At 39.2% G+C, this 27,988-nt stretch overlaps 1 protein-coding gene across 1 annotated transcript; it reads left to right on the forward strand.

Moving 5' to 3' along the window:
• Positions 1–439: 439 nt before the first annotated feature.
• Positions 440–27,677, forward strand: LOC134790149 (putative phosphoenolpyruvate synthase). The gene is made up of 23 exons (XM_063760947.1): positions 440–708; positions 1,378–1,638; positions 3,681–3,849; positions 4,336–4,446; positions 6,467–6,566; positions 8,874–9,010; positions 11,684–11,811; positions 12,210–12,371; positions 15,751–15,929; positions 16,324–16,472; positions 16,739–17,014; positions 17,581–17,728; positions 17,919–18,185; positions 18,647–18,778; positions 19,291–19,440; positions 20,212–20,376; positions 20,858–21,077; positions 21,662–21,903; positions 22,086–22,240; positions 22,439–22,666; positions 23,270–23,459; positions 26,868–26,985; positions 27,391–27,677. Exons 1-23 carry the CDS (start codon positions 597–599, stop codon positions 27,537–27,539), a joined length of 3,948 nt encoding a protein of 1,315 aa, XP_063617017.1. The 5' UTR covers positions 440–596; the 3' UTR covers positions 27,540–27,677.
• The last annotated feature ends 311 nt before the right edge of the window (positions 27,678–27,988 follow it).

Raw genomic sequence — 27,988 nt, forward strand, 5'->3', positions numbered from 1 at the left:
TGAAAGTTCCTGTTTAATATTTTAGTTGCCCGGTTAATAATAAGCCTTTTTTAAAAGTGATCAACGAAATTTACTAGCACAACGATGCATATACAATTGTACAGTCAGCAGGAGTTTTAAGCGTTATAACGAAGATTGACGGCTGTTCGCGGCTCTTGTGCTAGGTACAGTCAGCAGCAATAGTTGCTAAGCGGGCGAGGTGTTCAAAATGATCTTGAGGCCTTAGGGAGGAACATAGCGATATTTACCGTATGAATATCTTTACGGCTCCGTAGTCTCCAGCAGGGATGTGATCTATGCATCGACACTTTGTTTATACTCTACCTACCTACATGTAACGCTAACGCTAATCCGTCCTCAACCCAACGGCCCAATAGCATTGCAGCTTGCGTTGTTTATCGTCCGGCGTGACAACATTTAAGTACTTAATTAAATCCGATCGGTGCGGCCGGCTGCTCGGTCGCTTACAAAAAAACGCGCTCCCGGATTTTTACGACCAGCTTTATCAAGAGATAAAAGTTATAATGATAGATAGGTGGGTCAGACATTAAAAGTAATAAGTGATTGTATAATTTTTGCGATAGTAGTAAATAGACATGATTCTCTTCGATCTGTTATTATCAGCCGGTTTAACTACGGCGGCATTGGTGTCGTATTTGTTATTATTTAGGAAAGCATCAGCAAGAAAAGGACCCTACAGATCACCAGGTCAGTCTTTAATACTATACGAGTTTATGAAGTTTTTTCAGGCGTCTTGGTTTGTAATGTAGGTAGGTATTACCTAGCTGCTAAAGATAGTTAAATATTTGCAATTTTTTTTCAACCAACTCTGTTCCTATAAAGAGTTCTACTCAAGAAAATAAACAAAAATGGCTTTATACCTGTGCCAATAAATATAGAAAGTGATAAAAACAAATAACAATTTCTATCAAAGTTTAAGTAGATATAAGTAGGAAGGTACTAGGTAGGTGTTTAGAACGTAGATATTCTAGGTTCTAAACTAAATTGTAATGAGATTTTCTTATCTCTGTGAAATATTGCCACTGACCTTTTTAATAATGTTGTATGTAATTGTTGTTAAGCGACACATTATCTTTAATCGTTTTCAGATAATACTTTGATAACATAATTCTTAAATCACCGTAGGTACAGTGCTTTCCCGCAATGCAATTGCCTACAACACTAAAATAAGAACTAAAAATAATACCTGAACCAAGCATTAAGTATCTATGTAATTTTGATTCAAATAAGAAAAATCTTTTGCTAAATAAACGGTTAAATAGTAGCTGAGCCTACCATCTTACCTAAAATGACGAATCAATTCTACTGAAGTAATCGTGTCTACTGTCAGGTATTTAATAATTTTGTGCTGTACAGGATGGAATTATCACCTAAAGCTGATCTGCGCGCGTTGGGCTGTCAGACGATGGAAGTCCCGAAGAAAGGCCACAACCCTAACAGAAGACTCGCCGCTTCCCACCCACTCGTCCGAGGGCCTAGACAGCATCAGCATCAAAGCCACGTCACCACAGGGACCCACCGTGTTACTCGGAATACGCAAGTTGGCTGGAAAAAAGCCGTTAGCAGAAATCACTCTCTACGTGAAGCTAGCGGACGGGAGCGCTTACAAATTACTACGTAAGTCGACCTTGTTACTATGTCACGGATAAATTAATGTGCGGTCTTCCATATCTATTACCTTGACTTTTATAAACTAAACGTAACTTAATCGAATACTCAAAACGGATCCGAATTACGTGAGTTTGAGCGAGTACTTACGTGAGAGATAAAGTTTATAAAATATTATATGTATGTTCGAATGGCCGGGGGCACATGTTTTTTTTTTCAAAATCATTTCACGATTACATTAACTTCGCTAGAGCGATATAAAATTGAATTTAAAGAGTACTAATCCGATTTCTTTGTAATTTGGGTACAATCAAAACAATCATGCATGTCACATCAAATCACAGATATATCGCTTGTTTTTCATTGTTTGTTAAAATCCTATGGTTATAGTTAGCTGCACTTCTTAACGGCAATACACATAGGTAATTGTTCACGGGAAGAATGTCTTGAATTCTGTAAAAAATCAGTGATGTTGTAATGAGGTCCTAAAAGTAGGTACTTCGACATCCCATTATTTATGCTATACTTCCTACGTGCTTACTACGATCCAGAATTCCATCATCGGTAAAGTATTTCACGTTGAGGCAACAGTAGATAAGATACGCACCACCTTCATTAGTTATGCGTCTCTTGGGTCAATATTTTCTGCAGCATTGTTGCAGTTCTTACTTATTTAAATGGATGTCAGTTTTTCTTGTCGTTTTGCTAGTTTTATCACCTATACCTAATAATTATAGCTTCGTACTCCGCAGATAAAACTGCGCATTTGCTACGTGACATCACGTTCGTATGACCATATTGAGTTGACCGTGGTTGATCATCAACTGGGCTAGACCTAAACAGACAGCTACCAATTGATATCGGGAGTGGGGGAATGAAATAAACATCAAATTTATTTGAAAAGGCCGAAGACAGTGTCATAATTTCGTTAATTATGAATTACCTAGCTAGACATTTATTTGTAGGAACACGGGAATAAATAGGTAGGTATAGAGCTAATTAAAATGTTCTATTTTTGGATGTTTGTTAAGGTAGGATGTTGCAAGCTGGTTTTCAATGGGATTTCATCAGCTACTTAATAAATTTAATTATATAAGTCTAGTGATTTCTAGACAGTTTAAAGAATGTAAATTCAAAGTCGGCGGGGCCTATCAGTTGCAAAATAAATCGCAGATTTAGCCAAGCGAAAAATAACGTTTTGGACTGCAATAAATATCGATGAAGTCGAAAGTGTCAGGTACCTACAACATTGTTTTCGGTAACATGTCGAGGTCAGTCGCAGTCAAGGTTTTAGTAGTACCAGGGTACATACTATCGTTATAATCGTACCTACAGGAAATTGCAGCATTCATTGATTAGACTAAAGGTAAATTATATAGCGACCGGCCCCGGCTTCGCGCGGGTTACACAGAACCTTAACAAATTATACACCTATAAACCTTCATCAAGAATCATTCTATTGATTGATAGGTGAAAACCGCATGAATATCCATTCGGTAGTTTTTGAGTTTATCGCGAACATACAAACAGACAGACGCGGCGGGTGACGTTGTTTTATAAGGTGTAGTGATTGAAAGGTGTTTAGAGGAGTTTCTTAAAAGAGAATAACTGACAATAGATACCTGCTACTACTATTCCTCGATAATAATAAAACGTATAGCCACCAACAGGTTATGGTTATTAGACGCTTTTTGTCATTCACGACAAAGACGTACCTAATCTTAGATGCGGCAGACCGGAACCAGTGTATTTTGTCGAAATGTCATTACAAATCCCACCCGTTTGGGTAACCATTAATACACTATTCTATAAAAAAAAATCTAAAGGAATAAATAGGTACTAAGCTTATGCTACTTGCATCTCTTAAGTACGTTATTTGAAGGGCTCGTTTTCCGTTTCCTGGATGTTACTCTACTAGGTACTGACTACAGTAATAATCCTTTGCTACTAATTTTAAGAATTGCTTATTTTCTCATTCTCATTTGTGTTGTGTTGTCAATATTGTGTAACAACCAAGCAAATTGTAAATAATATAATTACTGTTACTATAGATCACCCAGACACCGCAGTAGGAGCTTGGGAGGCCGCCGATGGAACGTGGCAGGCAGGAGGCCTCAAGATACAAGTGCTAGAGAAACACACACGCCTGAGGATCATCTACAACGGCCTCGTCACCAAAGTTGGGGACAACACTACACATCACGCTAAGTTCAATGCCCTGTAAGTCAATATTGCCAAGAAATATATAAGTACCTATATTTGACCACCACCATAGTCATAGCTTAGGATCTTCGTAGAGGAACAAAGTAACGTACTTCTTTTTTTTTTTTGTTTAAAAAATAATCTTGATAGACACCTTGCGATGTTTGCAAATTGACAGGCTTTGTTTCTGTAAACATTTATACCAAATACTCGGTCCAATCGTCTGTACTGTACCTACCTCTCGCCCCTGAGTGTGGTTTGAAATAGTTATATTTACCACACCAGATCGTATATGAAGGCTCTCTTTCAAAAACTGATGAGAAAGTTGCATTTTATCTACAAGAGTGGCAAAGTAATTTTATGCAAATTTTGAGTAGTTTCCTTATGGTGGTGACCGCCATATAATTAAGCGCGTGCGACAGAGATAGGAAAAGGCGGGTCAATGTACGATATTCTCGGTGCTTAGCGTCTTTATATACTTTACTATTATTTCTTTTGTTACAGTTGGGTAGCGGCGTCGAAACCAGTGCGGTATCCCGAAGATTGGAGCAATGAGTTAGCAGCAGAAGCGCTCGCGCTCGAGCCTTGGCGGGACGGGGACTGGCCCAATATTTTGTGAGTGATGGTATTTAAAATAATCGTACTAGGGTAATTCGTCGCCAGTAACTGGCCACTTTTAGTAACTGGCCGCCCGAAACTAAAAATGAATTCTATGTACCTATAAATAGAATTCATTTTAGTATAAGGTGGCCAGTTACTAAAACCGGCCAGTTATTGGCGAATTACCCTACCTACAGTACATTAACGGACTTTAATTGTTGAGCCATTCAAGCTGGGTTCAAGCTTTGGTTGTCGATACTATGATACTAACGGTATGAAATGTCCAATGTAAAGTAAACCCTAAATGGCTCAACAAAGTCCGTGACAAAGGCTCTCATTTCACATTTATGTTTTTGATGGTTTATATTTACATAAACCGATCAGGGCATACTTCAACAAAAATTTTGATTATCAGAAGATCGACCTGCAGGTGTTTGGACCCTTATCTCTTATTGAAACAATCAACATATAATTTGTCAAGATAATCGAATTTCGAAATTTATCGTTTAATCGTTATCGTAGTGTAGTTCCGTAATAAGATTAATAAGAATTTAATTATTTGTAGGTATTCATTAAGACCCCTGGGGATTGAGGAAACGCGCGTCATGATCATGGGCGCAAGCGAGCCAATATAAACTTTACTTAAATAAGTGAGGGCCAAAATGGCCAAAATTTAACACCTTTGTAACCAAATGGACGTGTTCCGATATATTTGGTTGGTCACTCTGATCTGCTGACTGTAATGAAGGTTACATTAACAGCATCCGCAATCACTAGGTACACCTTATAAAATCCATCACGCCGCGTCTGTCTGTGTGTATGTATGTTCGCGATTAACTCAAAAACTACTGAACGGATTTTCATGCGATTTTCACCTATCAAAAGAGTGATTCTTGAGGAAGGTTTAGGTGTATAATTTGTCAAGGTTTTGTGTAACCCGCGCGAAGCCATGGCGGGTCGCTAGTATTACGCTAAGAAGCGTTTTGCCGCCGCGCGCCGTGGGCACGGGTATTTTTGTAGTTCAATGTTTCCATAACTTGATTAGCATGGAATGAGTTCTCTCTCTTTGGTCATTCCTTAAGACCGAGTCCTTCAATTAACCGGAATATTAACCGGCTTCGAGATGTTGATTATAAATAAAAATACTAGTAATACTACCAAAATCATTATCGTGGCCTGGTGGCCTTATATCCGTGGAATTATTTTCTGCTCTGTCAATATAGGGATAATGGGTAGATAAACAAAGCGATTTGCGTACCAAAATAGGTAATCGCTTGTCATTATGTTGCCAAATTATTAGGTAAAGCAAATAATATTTTACGATTGCACATATTACGCACATGATGTGTTTGAGGAAGCAGAGTTGTTGATAAATCCTTAGGAATTAGGTTAAGTACCAACGATATGCCACTTATGCCTTATTTGTATATAGGTATACCTACCTGTTGAGTGTTTTATCAGATTGATGTTTAAATATAGCATCACTGATATTATATCATAGTATAAGGGCAATAACTATTAGGTAGGTATTTATATCGGGCCCTTAAGGAATTTTCGAGGCTCTACATTAGACGTCATATCTCTGAGGCAACTTCCTCAGTATTACTATCGAGCAATATACTTATAATAGATTGAGGACCGCTGCAAATTTTGTCTAGAGTTGGACCAAAGCTGACTCGGCACAGATTTTGCAGTGACGGTTGAAGAGCTACCAATAACATCAAAATATGAATTATTTAGTGGCACTTTAAAGTATGGACTTTTTCACTTTTGGAGTTCAAAGTCTGTCTGTGCAGAGTTATTAACAGACCAACTCTCCTTGCTTAAAAACAGAGATGGGCTTTTTTACGATAAAGACTGTATGCGGCTCAAGATTTTTCCTTAAAAATCCGAGGTTTTTTTTACGATCGACCGTAGTCGGGTTGAAGTTTTTTTGGCGTTTTATTTGTTTATGTTACTAACAACACTCGTTACCGAACGTAGACACAGCCGCGATAAAATAACCAGTCACATAACAACCAGAATATTTGTTCAGGGATAGATGGGAAGACGGCAGCTGGTTGCGATGGGGCGCGGTGCAGGGGCGGTTCGAGGTCTTCGACCAGGACGTGGCGACTACGAGCGAGTACTTGCAGGTAAACGAGAAAGTTCCTAGGATAAGGCTCTCACAAAAGGTATAAGGTAAAGGGCCCCTGTTTCGGCAGGTTAAGGCTCTTGAGAGTTTGTATATATTTTTTTAATATTACTAAGTATATCAATACCTTGAAAGCTTTTGAGTAAGTTAAATGAATTTTTTCGTAAACCTCTTATTTGGCTCCCATTTCGTGATACAAATTTAGCTCAGCTCCTAAGTTCGTGAATTCGTGTCCCCTGTTTCGGAATAAATTTTCTTAGAGTAATTGGTGATAATTTGCTGATAATAATTTTAAATATTTAAAGGTCTTACCTACTTACGAGTAATTGTATGGTCAAATTAAAAATAATATTTAAAAAAAATGTTAAATTGAGAGCTAGTTTCAAGTTTTTTGTACTCGTCGACTATAATGGTTGAATTAAGACTTTGTAAACCATATGGGTACTTTAATACTTGATTAAAAGCCGAACTATATAAATAAAGAAAAATATTTACAAATAAAAATTTAACTATCTTATACGTTAAATATAAACACACACAAAAATAAATCAAATAAATGGAATTATAAATAAAATTGTGCTAGTAGTTAATATGAGTACACGTGGAATATACCTTAAAAAATTTTAACTCGGGTCACATTCAAACTCGTTTTATGAGAATTCTAGTGAAAAAAACATATACCGAATTTCGCTCATACGAAACTTCATGAACTACATTAATTGTTTTCTAATTACTTTTTTTAATTATCTTCGTTGTTATATTTAAAAACAAGCACTCAAAATGTATCTAGAAAATCCTTGATTCGTTAGTGGCACGAAATAGGAGACACATACGTAAAATAAAATGACCGCTATTTCGTGAGTCGATTTATTGCAATTTTATGGTATTTCTATGCATATATTCAATCTTTTTTCTTATCAAATCAATTACTAAGGAACCCACAGAAACACTCCCAAAAACTTTTATTCGAATGGGTTTAGCTTTTCCTTCCTATAATCTTAATAGTATTAGCGGTTGACCAAAATCAGCTGCAAATGGTGTTAAAGGTATGAAAATCGGCACGATTAATCTTTAGGCCATTTGAATCAATTTGACCAGTAGCACCATAAAAAAAACGTAAAGAAGTTATGACGTCATCTTTTTTTGTATGGAAAATAAAAAGAAATTGTTCAGAAACCTATCGTGTGTGGTATTAAATGAAAGGACATTTTGAGCCGGTTCTAAATATATCACATTATTATATTTCCGTCACTTGCATTCAATTAAAATAAAAATAATTTTCAAAACATACCAATTTTGGGCTCCTCCAGATACGAAACCGTTGCATTATTTTTTGTAAAATATACCTCAAGTAATACACAATATCCTTATATCTAACCCCAAGAAATTAATTTCGAAAATATTTAGTTTTAGTATTTTTATGAAATTTTTTATTATTACAAATTGTGATCTATCAATCTATCAATGAAACGGCCTCCTAGCCTAGTCGATAGTGACCCTGCCTATGAAGCAGGAGGTCCCAGGTTCGAATCCTGGTAAGGGCATTTATTTGTGTGTTCATCATCATCAACACACAAATAAATGCCCTTACCAGGGCTTGTATTTCATTTTTTTTCTTTTCATTGAATGCAAGTGACGGAAATATAATAATGTGATATATTTTTAGAACCGGCTCAAAATGCCCTTTCATTTAATACCACACACGATAGGTTTCTGAACATTTTTTTTTTATTTTCCATACAAAAAAAAGATGTCGTCATAACTCCTTTCCGTTTTTTTTTTGTGGTGCTACTGGTCAAATTGATTCAAATGGCCTAAAGATTAATCTTGCCGATTTTCATACCTTTACCACCATTTGCAGCTGATTCCCGAATTTCAGGCTGTACCGCTATCACTATAACAAGAGAGCGCGACCCTTACGCCTAAAAAAAAAGTGCACGCATACAACACAGCTGTTCGCGGCCGTCTGACAGTTTCGACCGTCGTATTACTCTCAGTTTAATCACTAAAATATTGGTTATTATTTTATTGAAGAGATTAAATAATACAGATTTTTTCATATGTATAATTTGAATAAAAAATATTTGAATTCCTTATTATTTGCGCCAGAAACAAAACTAACGAAATAACGTACTAACACGAACTTGGGGCCCGTTACCTTGTACTGACATTACTGACGGTCTAATAATGGTAGCAAGCATTCGGTGGATGACATTGGCAAGTGGGCCGTCCGCTATAGTATCTATCATGGGATGAACCTTATATCAGACATTGGACGTATTTTAAAGCATATTCTGACGATCTGCAGGTCCGTGGAGTGAAGGAGCGTAGATGGGCACCGCATGGCTACCAAGGTCTGAGGAGAACGGTGGACATAATGGTAGCGGCTAAAGATGGTACCGCCGTAAAGCTTAAAGCGGTGTCTTACAAGAATATTTTGACGCAGTGAGTTAATCGTTTATTTTCACAATTGGGAAGAGGTTTACTCAAGTCTTACTTTTTAAAACTGAATATGAATTACCTTTTCGTAAAAATATTGATTTAGTAATCTCAATAATAATACGGTAGATAGTAAAGCCTGACCAGGCGGCTTAGCACGGTCGCGTTTTTATCCCTTGTCACCATGCCTGTCACGTTCTAACAAGTATGTAAGTGCGAAAGGGACGCGCATAGTGATAGTCGATAAAAATGGAACCGTGCTGAGCCCGCAGGAATATATGATCACTCGCCATGTTGCGGAATTTCACTGGAACTAATTTTTTCATACTATTCGGAACTGTCACCCTATACAAGAGAGTAACAGCGCCTTCTTGACAATGATCATATATTACTGGTTAGGCTTTAAAAAGGCTGCTATTTAACTGATCACCAGATTTAGTAAAATTTAATACCAAAAAAATCTATTTTACCACCCTAAAATCATGAATGATCACCAAATTTATAACACCATTTTAATGTGAAATGATTACCAATTTTATTACATTTTACTATCCTTTTAACGGAAATGACACCAAACTAATCATTATTAACCCAAAAATAGTCAATGATTACCAAATTTCAAACCCCATTTTAATGTGAAATGATAACCAAATTTTTACATCTTGCTATCCTATTAAAGAAATTGACACCAAAATAATCATTGTAAACCCAAAAATAGTAAATGACCACCAAAATTAGAACTCCATTTTAATGTAAAATGATAACCAAATTATCTTGCTTATTAAATCTTGCTATCCTACTAAAGCAAATTACTCCAAAATAATCATTGTAAACGCAAAAATAGTAAATGATCACAAAAATTGTAACCACATTTTAATTTAAAATGTGCAAATCTTCGAGCAACACCGGCTTCCGACACATCGGAAGGGAGGGGCCCAAGCGATATCTTACCGTACAAATCTTTCTGCCATTTTTCGCGGGGGGAAAGGTGCACACAGTCGCACTTCTCACACACTTACATACAAAATCCAATCTGTAATGACGACACAAATACATAAAAAATGACACACGTCAAAGACAAATCTTGCAAACCTCGATCTCTTTTTGTGTACGGACGAGTGACAAGTGTCACAACACGCACACTAACACGTTTTCGTTGAAGTATGTTCTGAGAGATGAGAAGTCGGATTTGTCGCTCGACCGATCCGCAATTTGTACTGAGCGAGCAAAATCGATAAATCCAACAATTACATGAGACTAAAATATAATAATTGTGTTAGAATGTAATTAAACGTATGATATGTAAAAAAAATATTACATGTGAAATGTAACACTTTCTTTTTGTAAATTTGATATCCCCGACCTCTTTTTATAACAAAAAACCGAGCAAACAGGCATTTTTGTGCAGCAGTGTTCACGCGCGCGTCTGGACTAGGTCTAGTGAAAAATCCAAGTGCAACTAGTTTTATTACCCGCGCTAGATTAGATTGACGCGCTAATCTTGTACCTCGGCAGAGGGGAAATAGTGCGAATGCCGCCTCCCTTCCGTGTTGCTCGAAGGTGCAAATATTTAATATATCGTTATCCTATTAAATTAATTAATCCACTTCGTCACCTTTTTCTAGTAGCATTTTATTTCTGTAACAGTCGCAGTTCTAACCTAACCTAACCCACTTTTCTAGTAGCATTTTGTTTCTGTAAGGGTCACAGTTCAAACCTAACCTAACCCACTTTTCTAGTAGCATTTCGTTTCTGTATGGGTCGCAGTTCAAACCTAACCTAACCCACTTTTCTAGTAGCATTTCTTTTCTGTAAGGGTCGCAGTTCAAACCTAACCCAACCCACTTCTCTAGTAGCGTTTCGTATCTGTATGGGTAGCAGTTGAAACTTAACCTAACCTACTTTTTTAGTACCATTTCGTTTCTGTAAGGGTCGCAGTGCTAACCTAACCCACTTAAGTGATAGCAGTTTAACTTACTTTTCTAGTAGCATAACGAAATGCTACTAGAAAAGTAGATTAGGTTAGGTAGGTATGCGGTGCGGGCTACGGGGGGTTGAGCGGGAGGGGCTAGTAATTTTGGCATCAGTTTACTTTATTTGGTAATATGTATACATTTTTTGGTAAACATAGTGGTTTATTTAGGTGAAAATATCGCATTAATTTGTTCTTCAAGATTTGGTGATAATTAATGATTTTTGGTGATCATTCAATATATTTGGTATTTGAATACAATTTGAAGTGCAGTCGTAATTAAAATGGTGGTACTTTTGTATTTTTAGGCCTTATTTTTTTGGTGTTCAGTAATATTTTTTGGTAAGCATGATTTTTTTATTTAGGGTACCAAAGTATTTTTTGGTGGTCATTATATTTGTAGCCCTTTAAAAACAATCCTGTTGTCTTCTTTTCTGTAAAAAATTATAATACTCAGAACTTAAATTCAAATTAGTAAGCTTCCTATATCATATTCTGCCTTGCTAATTTGATGGAGATTATTAAATCGAGCAAAAAATCCTTATTATTACAAATTTATAAAATCAAGCAAATCTTGTCAGTAGAAAAAGGCGGCAAATTTAAAAAATGTAGGCGCGAAGGGTTATCGTCCCATAGAAAATATGAATTTCGCGCCTTTTTCTACTGACAAGATTTGCTTGACCCACTATAGTAAATGTTCTTTACAGGTGTTATTCTGGGTGTGTCCGATTCCCGGACTTCCAAGTGCAAAGTATCACGGCCACCGATTTCGTCATGTCAGACTTTTGCGAGCTACCGGTCAGTGTACCGAAGTCTTACACGATCAACGTTAGCAGTAAGTTCCATTGGTCGAGATGTTTTTAATATAAAGAGTTATCGTATGTATAAAATGATGTATCGGTGGAAACTATAAAGACCTGTGCACAACCGGGTGTGCGTTGTAATACCTATACAGGCCGCGTAGCCAACATGCTAATCGCTTTGGCTCCGTAGTGATCGAAACGCAACTGCCACTGTCGCACTAATTATGAAAGAGTGATAGAGAGACACAAAGCGTTTCGATGTCGTAGCGATAGCGATTGTCACCTTGGCTAGGCCGGCGGTTCCTTATGAGAGACGTGTGCGTGACGTTGTGCGTGCTCGGCTCCAACATTTTAGCGCACTTGCACACAAAAATAAGCCAGCAACTGCGACCTTCATGATGAATCAGTGACTCAAAATTAAATTTTTCAGCAAAGAACAGGGACCTAAAATTAGTGATACGGATCAACTCTGAAGGCGGACAGTTGTTCAGCGGTGTGCCGTATCAGCAAGAAATGGTGTATCGCACGCTTGTGGTGGAAATCAATGGGGAACCCGGCACGGGGATTCTGGAGATGGGCTACCAACCGACAGGTGAGGATCGAGGATTCTCAGAATTACCTACATTTATATTAGGTACAGTCAGCAGCAGAAGTTGCTAAGCGGGCGGGGTGTTCAAAATTATCTTGACGCGCTCTTATTCTCTTAACAATAAAGTCGCGTCAAAATCATTTTGAACACTTTGCCCTCTTAGCAACTATTGCTGCTGACTGTACAAGAAGAAATGGTTTGTTGCCAACATAACATACTCGACAGCGTTGCTGCACCTCATAAGTAACTTACGATTCTTTATAAAACAGACCTTAATGACATTCGATGTAGACGGAACATGGGCCACCAGCTAAATAAATTTAAATCTGTCTTGTTTCGAAATTGTTTAATTGACTGAATTTTTTTAGCCCAGACAGTGCATGTGTTATTTAAAACGTCCAACGTCTATGAAATTATGACGCCAACCTTTTGGACGCCAATGACCGATATAGTCGATATAGTCATTAACCTATGTATATTAAGCAGTAAGGGGTCGTTCTCTCATTTCGTGCAAATCGGTGATATTCTCTCGATTTGTATTTTTTCTTTTAAATGGTAAACTTTTGGGTTTCGTCAATGTGTGGATTCATTTATTAACACTTTTCTGCTAAAGGCACCTTTGTAACCTTATTACTTTTCATTTTATAAGGCTACTGGTAATGAACTACGCGCTGGTAATGAAATCGGCCGAGATGGTAATTTTATCAGTGGATGGTAATGAAAAAAACTTATGAAATCGGACATAAAAAACTTTATTTCAAGAAAATTAACACTAATTAAAATCAACAATATTAAAAACATGTGTCTTAAGCACTGCGCAGATGATCAAACCGACTTGACATACACTTGGGGTTTACAATCCCGACTTATAATGTTCATGCTAGATGGTACATTGACCATTTACTTATCATTATAAGTCGGGATTGTCAACCCCAAGTGTTTGTCAAATCGGTTTGATCATCTGCGCACCACATCCCATAAGACATAGTTTTCAAATTTTCAAAAATTAGCATAGAAAAAACATATTAACTCACATTTATAGACGGGTCTATCGCGATTTATTTTATTACCTTTATTTACCGACGTTTCGATTCAAGTTTCACTGGTCATGGTCGCGGCTAACTGATGTCCCAGCAAAATGTCAAAACAGAGATTTGTGCAACTACCCGACGAAAAGTGTATGAAAAAGTTTGGGGTAAACAAACAATACAATAATTAACATTATGTGTAGTGGGTGGTTTGAAAATTTGATGTCTAAACTTTTTCATACACTTTTCGTCGTGTAGTTGCACAAATCTCTGTTTTGACATTTTGCTGGTAATAAAATAAATTCACGATAGACCCTATAAATATGAGTTAATATATACAAAATAGTTTTACAAAACTATGTAACAAATGTAATCATGAAAAGTTGTCATAAAACGTCTTCAAAGAAGGGTTTATTGTATAGAGGATAGTGGACGATGTACGAAAAACCGAATTACAACATTACGAAACACAAAAAATTTCCTCTCTGAATTTCTATATTTTAGAAAATAGTTTTAAGTGGATGAATATTAACCATAGCTAAATAAATGTCTAAAATTGAGTAATAACTCTTTTTAAAATGTTAATATTCTAAACCTCTGAAGAACCAAAATTATTTTGTTGTAAGTAACCGACCATTGTGTTACATAGTTCTATACAACTTTTTCCATTATAAGATTAAAATAACAAATATTTTTTTTTTATTTAGAAACTACACAAAGTATTAATCAGTCTTTGATCAGTTTGTTATTTTAAACTGTTACATAATTATCATCTCTTGCATATCAATTATTTTAATGGCGAGTTTTGCAAATATTTACCTAAATTAGAGATCAGAAAAATACTTAAAACAATACTACCTACGCCGATTAATGTCTGACATTTGGAAAATACACAATATACCTGTCCGATAAGGTTAACCACATAGTAACTTAAAAAGAGTATATTATAACAATCTGACAAGTAGGTTTGTCAGATTTGTTATAATATACTCTTTCTTAAGATTAATATTTATCAGACGAACCCCACACATTCAAAACTTATGTATCACAGAAGTACTCAAGACATGACCCAAGTAGAGGTAACAGAGCGGCAAGTTTATGTCATTCTACTGCGCTCGAGTAAATCCAAAAACTCCCCGGTTGGGCTCCCCTATTATCACATACAGTTTTAAATGTTTATAACAACGTAATATTTATTATAACTAAGCCTCTTTCCATAAAATGCACTGCCTCGTATATTATTAGCATTACCTTCTTAAGTCGTTCATTACCTTCCCCAGTAAAATTGGAAGGAAAAGAAGTGAATGAAACCGATATGAATGAAGTTTTGGAAGTTTTTGTCGCCTACATCAGTTGGCATCAGACCTTAATTTTGCAGAATAAACCATCTGAAAGGCAACACAAAAACACCTCATTACGTATAATTATAATAATGTACACTTGGTACTTACTGCATAAATCACGCGATGGCGATGAAGACTGACGAGAACCACACTCCTTCCCGACACGAAAGATCGTATATATTTTCGCTAACAGCGACATAAGAGCGTCCGCTACGAGAGCACTCGACCAACTGACTGACGAACAATGTGTTGCATCGGCGGTGGGCGCTATATACCCTTGCTATACAGCAAAATATACCTAATCCATTTCTCGCGTCGGTATGAAGAAATTACTTGAACCATCACTTATAACGCTGTATAGTTTTTATTAATAATTTGTAGCTTTTAATATTATACGATTTAAAACATAACTATATTAGTCATTTATTGAACAAACAACGAGTTTCCTATTTTTAGTATCTTAAGGTTAAAATGTAGGTCAAAGTTATACCTTCACGCGTTACATGTAGAGATGAATGAAAAAATTGGGTGTTAATTGTACATATAAAGAAAATACCTACCTTTTCAGAATTGTTCATTGGAGAGACATATACTTTAGGCCCTATGTTACAACCTTGCATTAACAGATATTCGAAAACGCCACCACATTTTTGGTAACTTTCCTAAAACACCGATTTGCACGAAATGCGAGAACGACCCTATAAGCATCCCAAATAAAATAAATAAATATCCGCACCGCAGGTTCAACGCCAAAGACCGATTAATCGGTCACAGATCACAGAGCAACATAGACCTACGTGCATATGCATAAAGTTCAATTTCAGTTTTCACACTTCGGTGACGTGGCGTCCGAGTGACAGCTATTATGTTTGATACGGCGTCGAAAAGGTTAAAACGTCCAACGTCTATGAAATCATGACGTTTAAATAAGACTTGCACCGTCTGGGCTATCAAAATCGCTGCCAACTTAGCTTGTTGTAACTAGGTATATTAAAATATGGTTTATTTCAGATATAAGAGAACCAGGTGTTCGCCTCGCTCCGGCGCGCGCCCTCAAATGGCTCGGAGCGACCGAAGTCGGGCCGGTCTCGTACTGCGCCCCCTTCGAGTCTAAAGTGGCTTCCTGCCCAGAGTATGTTGGGGGCAAGGGTGCTTCGCTGTCGCTAATGGTGTCCATGCAGGATGAAGAGGTGATTCACGATGATGTGTTATCTTGAATGGTTTAACATTCAACGTAAATGTTTCAATGATGGATACTGTTCCAATAGTTGCTACTTTAATTTAATTCCACTGCTATCTTCTACTTCGTAATATATGACATGAATTAAGGATTTATTTAGGAAGAAAAAATCTGATTAATGTCTATCAGCCCTCGATGGATTACAGTCACGTCTAAAAATATCGAGACGAACAAAACAAAGGTCCAAAAATATATAAGTATATGAGTATACACGACCTTATTGCCCATATTTTAAGGTGTATACATTTGCCACTTTGTCGTCCGTATGTATATTTTCAGACGTGACCATATTTAGATCCTATGGTTTGGTTGAACAAAGTGTGCTCAGTTCGAGTTATTTTCAGGGTTACAAAGTTCCGCCAGGGTATTGCTTGACCACTAAAGCGCTCGAGAAGCATCTAGATATGAACCCGAAATTGAAAGAAGCTATTCTAGAAATTGAAAAGGCTGGCGGTGATTACAAAGAGGCACACTTCAAACAAATATGTACTAGGTAAAAATTATTTACTAAAATAAAAGATGAGCCCAGAGCGGCGTAAGGACAATCCTATATTATATGCACGTTAAATATCATGGCTCCACTTGACTATGTGGCTTGCCTGTAGCGTCACTCTCTAAGATCTAATAGGCGTAATCCGTACCGAATTGCTGAGGTCGTCGTCATCGAAATCGATGAGGAGAACTTAAGATCTATTATTGATAAAAATACTTGATACTTACTGATAAATAATGTAATTAACTAATTATAAACTCTTACAGGGCAGCAGAATTGATAACTGAAACTATAATAACGGGAGACATTAAAGAGGAAATTCTGAAGGAGTTAAAGGACTTAAAGGAGAAAGCTGTGAAAGCAGGCTTAGGCCCAGAACTCCGCTTCGCAGTTCGGTCTTCAGCCGTGGGAGAAGACAGCGAGTCTCTCTCCGCGGCCGGGCAGAACGAGACCGTGCTCGGGTGTACCGAGGAGGATGTGCTTCGTGGGGTGCAGAAGTGCTGGGGATCTATGTTCGCGTTCACTAGCGCGTACTATCGCAGGTATTGTAACATGAAGTCATGCAGTTTTAGATATTTATAATTAGCTATATTACAGTTGTAGGTTAACGTCAGATTTTGATTAAAATGCCCATTTAGACGACCCGTGTGCTAGCTAAATTTTGCACAATTATTTTTGAAGTGAAAACTTCTTAGCGGCGCTGTGCACTTTTTGTGATGGGGAAAAAATGTTAAACTCGTAACAGGTGTCACGTGACCTGATCGAAAAACTGTTACAATGAGTTTATCTTTATTAATTTAAATGCCATCTAGTGAGTTTCCCTCTAACTGGTACTAATATAACTCGAGTACTAACAGTGATGTACTTAGGGGTTTCAAGTAATGCGACGAACTAACGCTAGATGGCGTTAACCTCAATTATATATAGTGCTGCAACATTCATTGAGTTTTCACTTCTGCCGGCACTCCCGGAGTGCAACCCGTTGTTTTTTTTAGCTTAGTTCCAATTTTGAATTAGGTTGTTTCTCTTCTCTCTAAACAGGTGACTATCGTTTTTTTGCTTTAGCCGATCCTACAGATAAAATATACATGGAAGCATTTTGTTTCAGACAAAACGGCCAGCAATGCCTATGCGGTGGTGGCGTGGTAGTTCAAGCGCTGGTGGCTCCGCGCGCCGCTGGAGTGCTATTCACGAGACACCCTGCAGCCGGTGACCCATCGCGGTTACTTATCACTGCCAACTACGGACTTGGCGAGGTCAGTACCAATTTCTTTTATATTTCTCTTTAAGTTAAAATCTCTGGCACTCGCACACAATTGCAGCTTCAGGAGTTTCGGTTCCTTAGTTGACGACATTACACAAACGTGAAGTACTTTATCAGCTCGGAATGCTCCGAATTGGAGGCTTAAGTAGATACATAGATGTTAATCTCGTTGTATTTTTTAGAGCGTGGTATCCGGCGCAGTCGAGCCCGACACGATAACCGTCTCTCGCGGCCGAGACGGCGTCCTCACGATATCCAGCATCGTTCTCGGCTCGAAGACGTCCCGTGTGTCGGCCGCCGACGGTGGCGTGGAGATGCAAGCAGTGTCGGAGGCCGAGCGGGCAGTGCCGTGCCTCGCGGAGAGCGAGGTGCTGAGGCTGGCGCGGCTGGGCGTGCGGCAGGAGGAGTTGTGGGGCGCTGGCAGGGATATAGAATGGGCTGTTTGTAAAGTAAGTAACCTTCACTGTAACCTAGATGCAGGGGTTGTTTGATGTCGACCAAAATATGCCTTGCCAAGTGGAAAATTAAACACCGAAGCTGGCTTCTTAGTATAAGGACTTTTGCTGCCTTACACGGGCTTGTAGAGCCTTAGCAGCGACATTGAGTTACCAATCTTAACATATTTAATTACACAAACGGGTCTACCGCGATATAATTTAGTTGTTTTTACCTTAAATTCCGACGTTTCAGCTGAGTTGCACCAGCTGTGGTCACGGAAAGACTCAACACCTTCACATATTATTTGCCTATGACGTTGAATAGTTTTTGCTGTAGGTACGGATTTGCAGTCAGCATGTTGATTTTAAGATTAATGTTTGTGATGATGTGATGTTTATTGTATGGCATTATGTCTTGTAATCGTTTTTGTTAAATGTGTGAATAATATAACATTGTTATACAATTTTTGCAGGATGGTATCTACCTGCTTCAAGCTCGACCCATCACATCTCTGGAGCGGTGGACGGAAGAGGAGCTACTTCACGAGATGGACTTCCCGATCATGTCAGATGACGAGCTGATCACCTTCGCTAACACTGGCGAGGTAAAGTTTTACAATTGTGTAGGATGGTATATTTGTTTCAAATTTAAACCATCACATCTCTGGAGCGGTGGACGGAAGAAGAACTACTCCACGAAATGGACTACCAGATCGTGACGAGTAAGGTAAAGCTTAGAACCGAAGTGTCTACCTAAAATCGTCTGCGTTGTCATTGGTACAAACTACTACTAAAAAGTACTACTATACAGTACAGTCGCCATCAGATAAATCGGAGCGGCCAAGGTGTTCACAATATCTGAACACGCGCTCTAACGCCCTGGCAATAGAGGTGTGTTCAGATATTTGTGAGCGCCTTGGCCACTCCGATATATCTGATGGCGACTGTACACTACTAGTAAATAGTACTACACTACTTCTATGGAAATTATCGATTTCGTAGACTTTAACTACTGCGAGTCTTGTATTCCAATTTTTCGTCTTAAACAATTTAAACAAATTGCAGTTATAGTTATTTTTGCTGTTGAAAAATTTAATTGCAATTATGTTGTTACCAGGTGTTACCCAAGGCCCTGTCGCCGCTGAGCTATGACGTGATGTTGCAACCGCTACAAAGAGCCATCGATCGCATGATCGGCAGCAACGAAAACGGATTCGACCAGACTATCGTCGTGACTCACAGCCGCTGCGCTATGGCTCTGTATAACGTGAGTTACTTATTCTTGTTCTTCGATTACCGCGTTAGTTACTCGTATCGTCATATCAGCCCTTTATCGCCCACTGCTGAGTATAGGCCTCTCTTCTAGTACGCCAATTGTCCCGGTCCTGAGCTAATCTCATCCAGAAGTGACCCGCAATTTGTCGTCCAGCCAACGAGCCAACGGACGCCCGGCGCTTCTTTCATCCGAATGCGGCCACCATTATGTTTACATTTAAGTTAGTTACTCATGAAATAAAATTAGTTTAACGGAACGTTCCGAGGTTTTAGTTTGGGATCCAGTAGTCCATCTGATAAGATAAATGAACAAGAAAGACGTAGGACTGTGAGAGCAAAGTGTTCAATGGTGTAGACATTTTACTAGTGTATCTAGTAGTGTTACTTAAAATAGGTAGTTGTAATGTATAACTAAATTTATGTGCCTATTTTGCACGTATGATCAGCCTTAAATTTTTAATTTTTGTATTTGGGTATTTTTGTACACATTGTAGTTTTGCCAGGGGTGAATATGTTTTTTCCGCCGTTGACCAACACTAATAAAGAGTTCGAAACGTAGGGATGTATTTGAAATTCATTACATACCTACGCGATAGTTTTATTATTTACTTTATTATTTGTTTTTTTTTTATGTTTTATACTCAAGTCGCTGATTATCGTTGTAGCGCCCAGTTGTGAATCCTTTATGATTCGAATAAATTGTTGAACGTCTTATAGTTCCCAAAAAAATGATAACATTGATACCACAGACTTGTTGTTTCAGTCGATATACAAACGGGTATCATCAGAAATCGACGTGGGCACCCGCATGATCGAGATGGCAGTCCACGGACACAAGGTGGCCAACGACCGTATCTTCAGCGTGGCCTTGCACCGCCGGAAACCGCAGTGGACCGACAAGCCCTCCATGATCCTCAATATGACTCGGGTAAACTACCTTATCCCGTATATAACATGGTTTAGTTTGGTATGACAAAGTGTTCGACGACCATACAATTATGTATTTTTAGTGTAGCTCTGCACCGCCGGAACCGCATCGGACTGACAAGCCCACCGCGATCCATGAATCGGGTAAAAAGACCTTATCCTGTATAGCACAAGATTCAGTTTCCTCTGCAGTCTCTGCACGATATGACGAAAGCGTCTTAAGTATGCCGATTAGCTCTGATCGGGAATTACTTATTGTTTGACAAGGTAGCCTACGGCACCATCTTTAGCGTGACCCTGTATGTTCCAGTTTAACGAATTTATAACTTCCACAGCAAGGTTCAGTTTTCTTGGAACATAATTTACATAATAGACGCTGACCTATCTATAGCGTAGCTATGTGCACCGTGACACAAGTTGTGTATTGGTCAAAGTACATACATTTCTTATAACATTTGATTTACTGAGGTTTCTTTTTCCAGGACTTACTGTTCACCAAATGGCACATGAATGACACGATCAAGAAGGTCGACCGTATGACCATCGACTCGTTCCAGTCTGACCGACCCGAAGATTACCTGGCAGCTTTGCTGGATATAGACCAAGATATCCGACGGTTCTCGTTCAACCACATGAGCACTAGCGCTGCGAGCTCAGCTAGCCAGTTTATTGCTATGACAGTGCTGTTGGAAGGGGGGCAAGGTATGTAAAATGTAGACTATCAAACCTCTAGCCGCCGATAAACCAAAAGATAAAGTCACGTCTATAAATATCGATATGGACAAAGTGCCAAAAACATAATACATACATATATGGGACTCTTCCGTATCGATATTTTTAGACGTGACTGTTCAATTTTGATTCGTCAAAACAAAGAAAGGGAGACCTTTTCCCGTTGCAAGAGGAGAATGACGACGAAGTATGTAGTTAAGATTCTGATTAGAAAGTACATCTTATACCTTTAAACGGCCAATTTTTGTTTATTTATTTATATGTATGTATATTTCGGGGATCTCGGAAACGGCTCTAACGATTTCGATGAAATTTGCTATATGAGGGTTTTCGGGCGCGATAAATCGATCTAGCTAGGTCTTATCTCTGGGAAAACGCACATTTTTGAGTTTTATATGTTTTCCGAGCAAAGCTCGGTCTCCCAGATATTGGTATCTTAACACAAAAACCTCCTTTACCGCATTTGTATGTCAAAACCAAAAGTAGGTGCACGGTGCACGTGCTAAGTAGCTGCAATTTCCTTAACTAAAACTACCAATCCAATCACTTTTCAGATTTCACCTCCGAGCAATGCAACGAGATAAGCGTAATCCTCAGCTCAGGCGACGTGTTGTCAGCCGAAGTACCGCACATGCTGGACCGCCTGGCCCGCAAGCTGGCCGCCTCCAGCAAGGTGGATGAATTCCGCGCGCAGAAACCTAAGGACGCGCTCGGCTGGCTACGGGATAATCTGCCCGATATTCACAAAGAAGTCATGGAGTTCTTGAACAAACATGGCCATAGATGCATTATGGAGGTTGGCCATTCATTTATATTTTCTTTACAAGCAACGCGATTTACTTTAACTTGAAAACTCAATTGAAGGTTACAAACAAAAAAAATACAAAGGTCCTTTACTTATAGTTCTTCTGACTTTTCTTTTTCCTTGTTGCTGCCTTCAAGCACGTCATTTGACCACGTATATTTTGGTGTTGTCAGTTCGACTTGGCGTCGAAACCTTGGGCCCTGGTTCCCGATGACCTAATGGAGGTCTTGCAGAACATGCGGCCTCCCAAGGAGCCCGTCAAATCGCACGCCAAGACCGACGCCGAAATCATCGCAGCACTAAAAACACCGAAGAAATCTAGCACAAGGTACATACTTTTATCTTCCGGTTTCTTTGTATCTCTTTATACGGGTAATGCAATCCATCTTTGCTTTATCAATTGACAAAAAAGTAAAAAAAAACAAACTTATCTAAAATTAAGACACAGTTATCTTTTTCTTCCTTGTAGCCCGAAGAACGCATGAATGAAAGGACTGCAAATGTGTATATCCGGTGTTCATTACAGGAAAGTCCTAAGCTGGCTTCTACCGCTATGCCGGCGCACCGTGCGGCATCGCGAAGGCACAAAAGCGCACCTAATCCTGGCCATCCACAAGATACGCCTAGCTGTCGAGCGGCTAGGTCAGCTCCTCGTCCGGCGGTGGTTCCTTCCCGAAGCCGACCTGGTCTACTACTTCCGCCTTCACGAGCTGATGGAGTATATCGAGACTAGGAACCCAGATTTGCTTAAAAAGTGAGTACACAGCGCAAGGACAACGGTATCGTAGCCATCTTTATGTAAGATACGGCTAGCTGTTCGGCGGCTAAGCTAGCTCCTCGTTCAGCGTTGGCATCTCCCCGATGCTGAATCTGGTCTACTTCTGCATACATGAGCTGTTCAAGTATATCGAGATGAGGAACCCAGACTTGCTTAAGAAGTGAGTAGATATAAATATACCAGTTGTAATAACTAATAACATTATGAGGGCACCAATAGTAATACACATTATCCAGGCTATCGACTAGATACGGCAAGCTGTCCGACGGCTAGGCCAGCTCTTCGCCGAGCTGCTGGAGTATATTGAGACAAGGAACCCAGACTTAGGTACCCTTGACATTTTATTGTTGTCATTTTCAAGATACAAGAAGCTGTTCCGCAGCTAGGCCAAAAGTTCATCTAGCATCTACCCGATATATGGGTTCTGGCAATAGTAATCTGACTCACATTCTTGCTCATTTCAACCAATATGATAAATGACATCTGATAAATGTCTGTTATGGATTTGACATAGTATAATTATTACTTTTATGTATTATACACAATAGATTATTCTATATGTTATATGAACACTTACAGAGCCATGCAGCGCCACCAGCATTCCACTGCTTGGTCAAAACTGCGCTTCGCCGAGTTGAACATGGGCTGGCTGTCGCCTCTGCCGGCGTCGAGGCCCCGCGTGGAGGCCGGCGACGCGCGCCTCGAGGCCACGTCTGTGTGCGGGGGCGAGACCATAGCGCGGGCCTGCGTCGTGAAAGATCTTTCGGAGGTATACACTCATCACACGCTACACTACTAATGTCTTATTAATATGCATGCCATTAACCCTAAGACCCGGCGAAGGGATATATTCCTCCCACATCTTATATCGGTTACCGTAGTCAAGTTTTAACTCTAAACCTCCTACAAAATATTTTGTCAATCCCTGAAAATAGTATTTTATGATCTTCATTCACAACACGCTTCTAAATCGCGTAATATATCTTTGGCAGCCGTTTAAATTCACTTGAACTCTAATTTCAGTAAACTACGGAGAAATTCGAACACTTTCCTTAATTTCTATGAAACAGAAGTACATAGGTCGAACAATTTTTTGATAATTTGTAGATTTTGAGTGTTGAAAGGTAATGTAATCGTAAACATTGCTAAATATTCATGCATTATTGTGTATGCATCACTCATCGAGATTCACAATGATGACCACGACCACTCTGGCAAGAGTGTACCGACTAAGAAGAAGAATTGTGTATGACCAGAATTAGGATGTGGGTTGACAATTTCCCATGGCCTTATTAGAGTTTAACTGTGCGGGAGCTATTCTTCCCATGGCCCGGTAAATTGTCTTGTCATGTCATAAAAACTCACGTAAGTAATAAAACTGTTTTTGTGTTCAATCTAGAGCGATTCAGTGATTGATATAATGTTTCGTAGTAGATTTGGAGTTAAACCTTGACTATGATAACCGATATAAGATGTGGGAGGAATATATCCCTTCGCCTGATCAAGAATATAACTAGCAAAAAGCAGAGCTTTGTAAGGGCTCGCGGAGTTTTTCTACCGAAACGTACCGGACCGCGACTTTTATCCAATCCGAGGCTTGTTTCATGTTCGATCGAGTGAGTACGTAATAATTCCGTTTAGAACTCAGCTATAAGTGAGAGCAAGAAAGAAATATACTAACCGGACCCCGGTTGCTGTCCGGTACGCCAGTTACAGCTTTTACTTTGTCCATTAAAAGCGTGTCCAGACGACATAATCAATTGCCAACATCATCCATCCATACGTATACAATTTCATAAGCGCTTATTACATCCTACACGGTCGCCCCAGTACTTTTTGTAAGGAAGCCACCACCACCACCAGGGGTCAGCGACCCAATGTCCTTGAATTTATTTTTGCGTCCATACCACACAATTGAGCGAAAAACTATCCCGTCTGGACACCTACTGGCGGTAATCACGCTGCTCCGCACATAAACACACACACACACAGTTCCACTAGGTACAGCCAGGGTTCAGCATCAGCTCTATCTTGGGTACTGCTCTTCTAAGTGCTCATTAAGACGTGTCAGATGACCAAAACAGCGTGTGCCTATGTTGCACTAAACCTGAGTTCCAATAGGTACAGCCAGGGTTCAGCATCAGCTTTATCTTGGGTACTACTCTCCTAAGTGATCATCAAGACGAGTCGGATGACCAAAACAGCGTGTGCCTATGTTGCAACAAACCTGAGTTCCACTAGGTACTGCCAGAGTTCAGCATCAGCTCTATCTTGGGTACTGCTCTCCCAAGTGCTCATCATGACGAGTCGGATGTCCAAAACAGCGTGTGTCTATGTTGCATCAAACCTGAGTTCCACTAGATACAGCCAAGGTTCAGCATCAGCTCTATCTTGGGTACTGCTCTTCCAAGTGCTCATCAAGACGTGTCGAGTGACTAAAACAGCGTGTGCCTGTGTTGCACCAAACCTGAGTTCCACTAGGTACAGCCAGGGTTCAGCATCAGCTCTTGAGTACTACTTTCCTAAGTACTCATCAAGACGAGTTGCATGACCAAAACAGCGTGTGCCTATGTTGCACCAAACCTGAGTTCCAATAGGTACAGCCAGGGTTCAGCATCAGCTTTATCTTGGGTACTACTCTCCTAAGTGCTCATCAAGACGAGTCGGATGACCAAAACAGCGTATGCCTATGTTGTTAAAACCCGAGCTCCACTAGGTACTGTCAGGGTTCAGCAACAGCTATCTTGGGTACTGGTCTACCCAGTGATCATCATGGCGAGTGTGATATCCAAAACAGCGTGTTTCTATATATGTTGCACCAAACCCGAGCTCCACTATGTATACTACCAGGGTTCAGCATCAGCTATATCTTGGGTACTATATTACTCTCCTAAGTGCTCATCACGATGAGTCGGATGACCAAAACGTAATGTGCCTTTGTTGCACCAAACCTGAGTTCCACTAGGTACTGCCAGGGTTCTGGGTAATTTTGTTGAACTTCACGCCGACGTTGCAATTGGCGTGCAGTCGGCGTGCAGTTCCTATACAAGTTAATTGCATTCGGGTTGTAGTCCGTCTGTATCGGCCCTAAGCCCTAAATCACAAAGTTTGTATTAATATGCTATCTTTATTTATAATTTTAGCAGTTCCAAGCAATAGTAACACTAAAACTGTTTCTCGAACTGAAAATACCCGATTTAAGTTTGCTAACACAACATGACTGATTAGTTCATCAGCGTCACAAAACATACGAGTAAATTGACCTCCGCAGTGAATATACAGCAAAATTGATTGTTCTAGTAGTAATTCACAGAAACTTATAATTGCTTAATTGGGAATCAAACCAAGCGAAGCGAAGTGGGTTGAATCCAAATTTTTAATCCACTTTTGTATTCATCGTTGATAATGGCGTAAACGCCATCTGTCAGAAAAACAAATAATTACTTAACATTAGCACGAATGTTAATTTCATCACTTCTCCAACAGATGGCGTTAGTAGTAATACAAAGTGTTATTCCTTTATTTTATTTTTTTAAGTTTATAAAATGATATTTTTATGTTTGATAACACATCTAGACATGAATTTGAATTACTATGTTAAATCTCAAACCTAACAGTGCAGTAGTTTTTCCGTAAAGTGTACCACAAGAATGCATAGATTGTCGAATAGTGATAGGGCTCGCTTCGCTCGCCCTAATACGACAAAATCGAGTATGACAGTTAATTACTTAGACAGGCGATGGGATAACCGTAATCCACATTTTTATTTCTGGTTTAAAGGAACATCTCCGACTTTCGTAAATACATGTTTACAAGGCGTTCAATACGGTTGTAACAGTATATACAGTACGTATGAAGACACGCTAGTTCTTAGGGGCCTGGTAAAGGGTTAAGACCCAAGACCAAACCTTGGCCAGCGCTGATGAGGTGCTATGCCGATCATTCTCAAAATGAGAAATCCCACAGTAGTGCTCCGCACATTTCCGCCTATCTTTGAGTAAATATGGCACCCTTCTTGATGGTTCTCTATCGTCACTCTTGCCTGTCTAAAAATTCAACTCCATTTTTTTTATTTAATTGACACTCGTATAGTTTTTTTGTTGCGGATGGAAACGATCGAAATAAGGACTGTTAAGTGTTAATGACTTACATTACAACAAAACTAATCGTTTTCCAGATTGGACAGCTACAACAAGGAGACGTTCTAATAACTCACTCGACTGATATTGGATGGTCGCCGTATTTCCCTCTCTTGACTGGTATAGTCACGGAACTAGGGGGACTCATTTCACATGGTTAGTATGCGCAATCTCTCAGAAGCTAGTCATCGGCCTTACGACGCAGAATCTGCTTGATTTGATCACATACTTATTATTTACAACATGTATTTTTACAAGCGTTTATTCCCATCCCTCCTTTATCGTGAAAGTTTAAATCAGTGTTTTACTTCCCATCGTCGAGCACACCCAAACTAGATCGAGATCTATAATTATATGGTCTGAAATTGGCACGGCCCCTTTTCCGGTCGGTATTGAGAAATGAGCAACGAAAATTCGCTCTTTTTGTACTTGCACTACTTTACCTCCCTTGCGATTGCGAGGTGACTTTATTTCAAAATCCAAAAAAAAAAAACAATTTGTAGAGTAGGTACTTAACTAAATATATATTAGACCCGAGGAGTTAATGTTGACTGTTCGCAGGAGCGGTGATAGCGCGAGAGTACGGCCTGCCATGCATAGTGGGCGCGGCCAACGCGACGGACATGTTCCGCACGGGCGACATGGTGCGCCTGTCCGGCACGCACGGCGTGCTAGAGCGCGTCACCGTGGTTAAAGAAGAAAACGCCTAGCTGCTGTGGCCCCAATATGACTCACGACTCATTTGTTATGTTAGTGGACAGGTTGCATCAAGCCTTCTTCTCTTACGGAAGTTATAAACGATTACCTACTTATGAAAGTTATGAACTATAAATACGTTCATCCGAACAGGAATTCTTTAAATATACCCGCCTATTCAAACCCACCTGTACTGCAGTGGGCTTCATCACCTTTAGTACTTATTCTGTATACCTATTAGCGTTTTTGAATATGAACCTGTTCCTAGTGTGACGGTGGATGGTGGTGCAGCTGAATGGCATATCGTGACCAAATAACCGAACCGTACAAATAATTATGTTAACCGTCGGATTTATGGGTGATTGAAAATAGCCCGCCCGAAATGAGATTTTAATATGTGATTTATTAGTTTTATTACCTAATTGTGATAAATGATAATTGTACAATATTATACATATTATAC

Source organism: Cydia splendana, chromosome 4 (genome assembly GCF_910591565.1).
Source record: "Cydia splendana chromosome 4, ilCydSple1.2, whole genome shotgun sequence".
In the NCBI taxonomy this organism is placed as follows: domain Eukaryota; kingdom Metazoa; phylum Arthropoda; class Insecta; order Lepidoptera; family Tortricidae; genus Cydia; species Cydia splendana.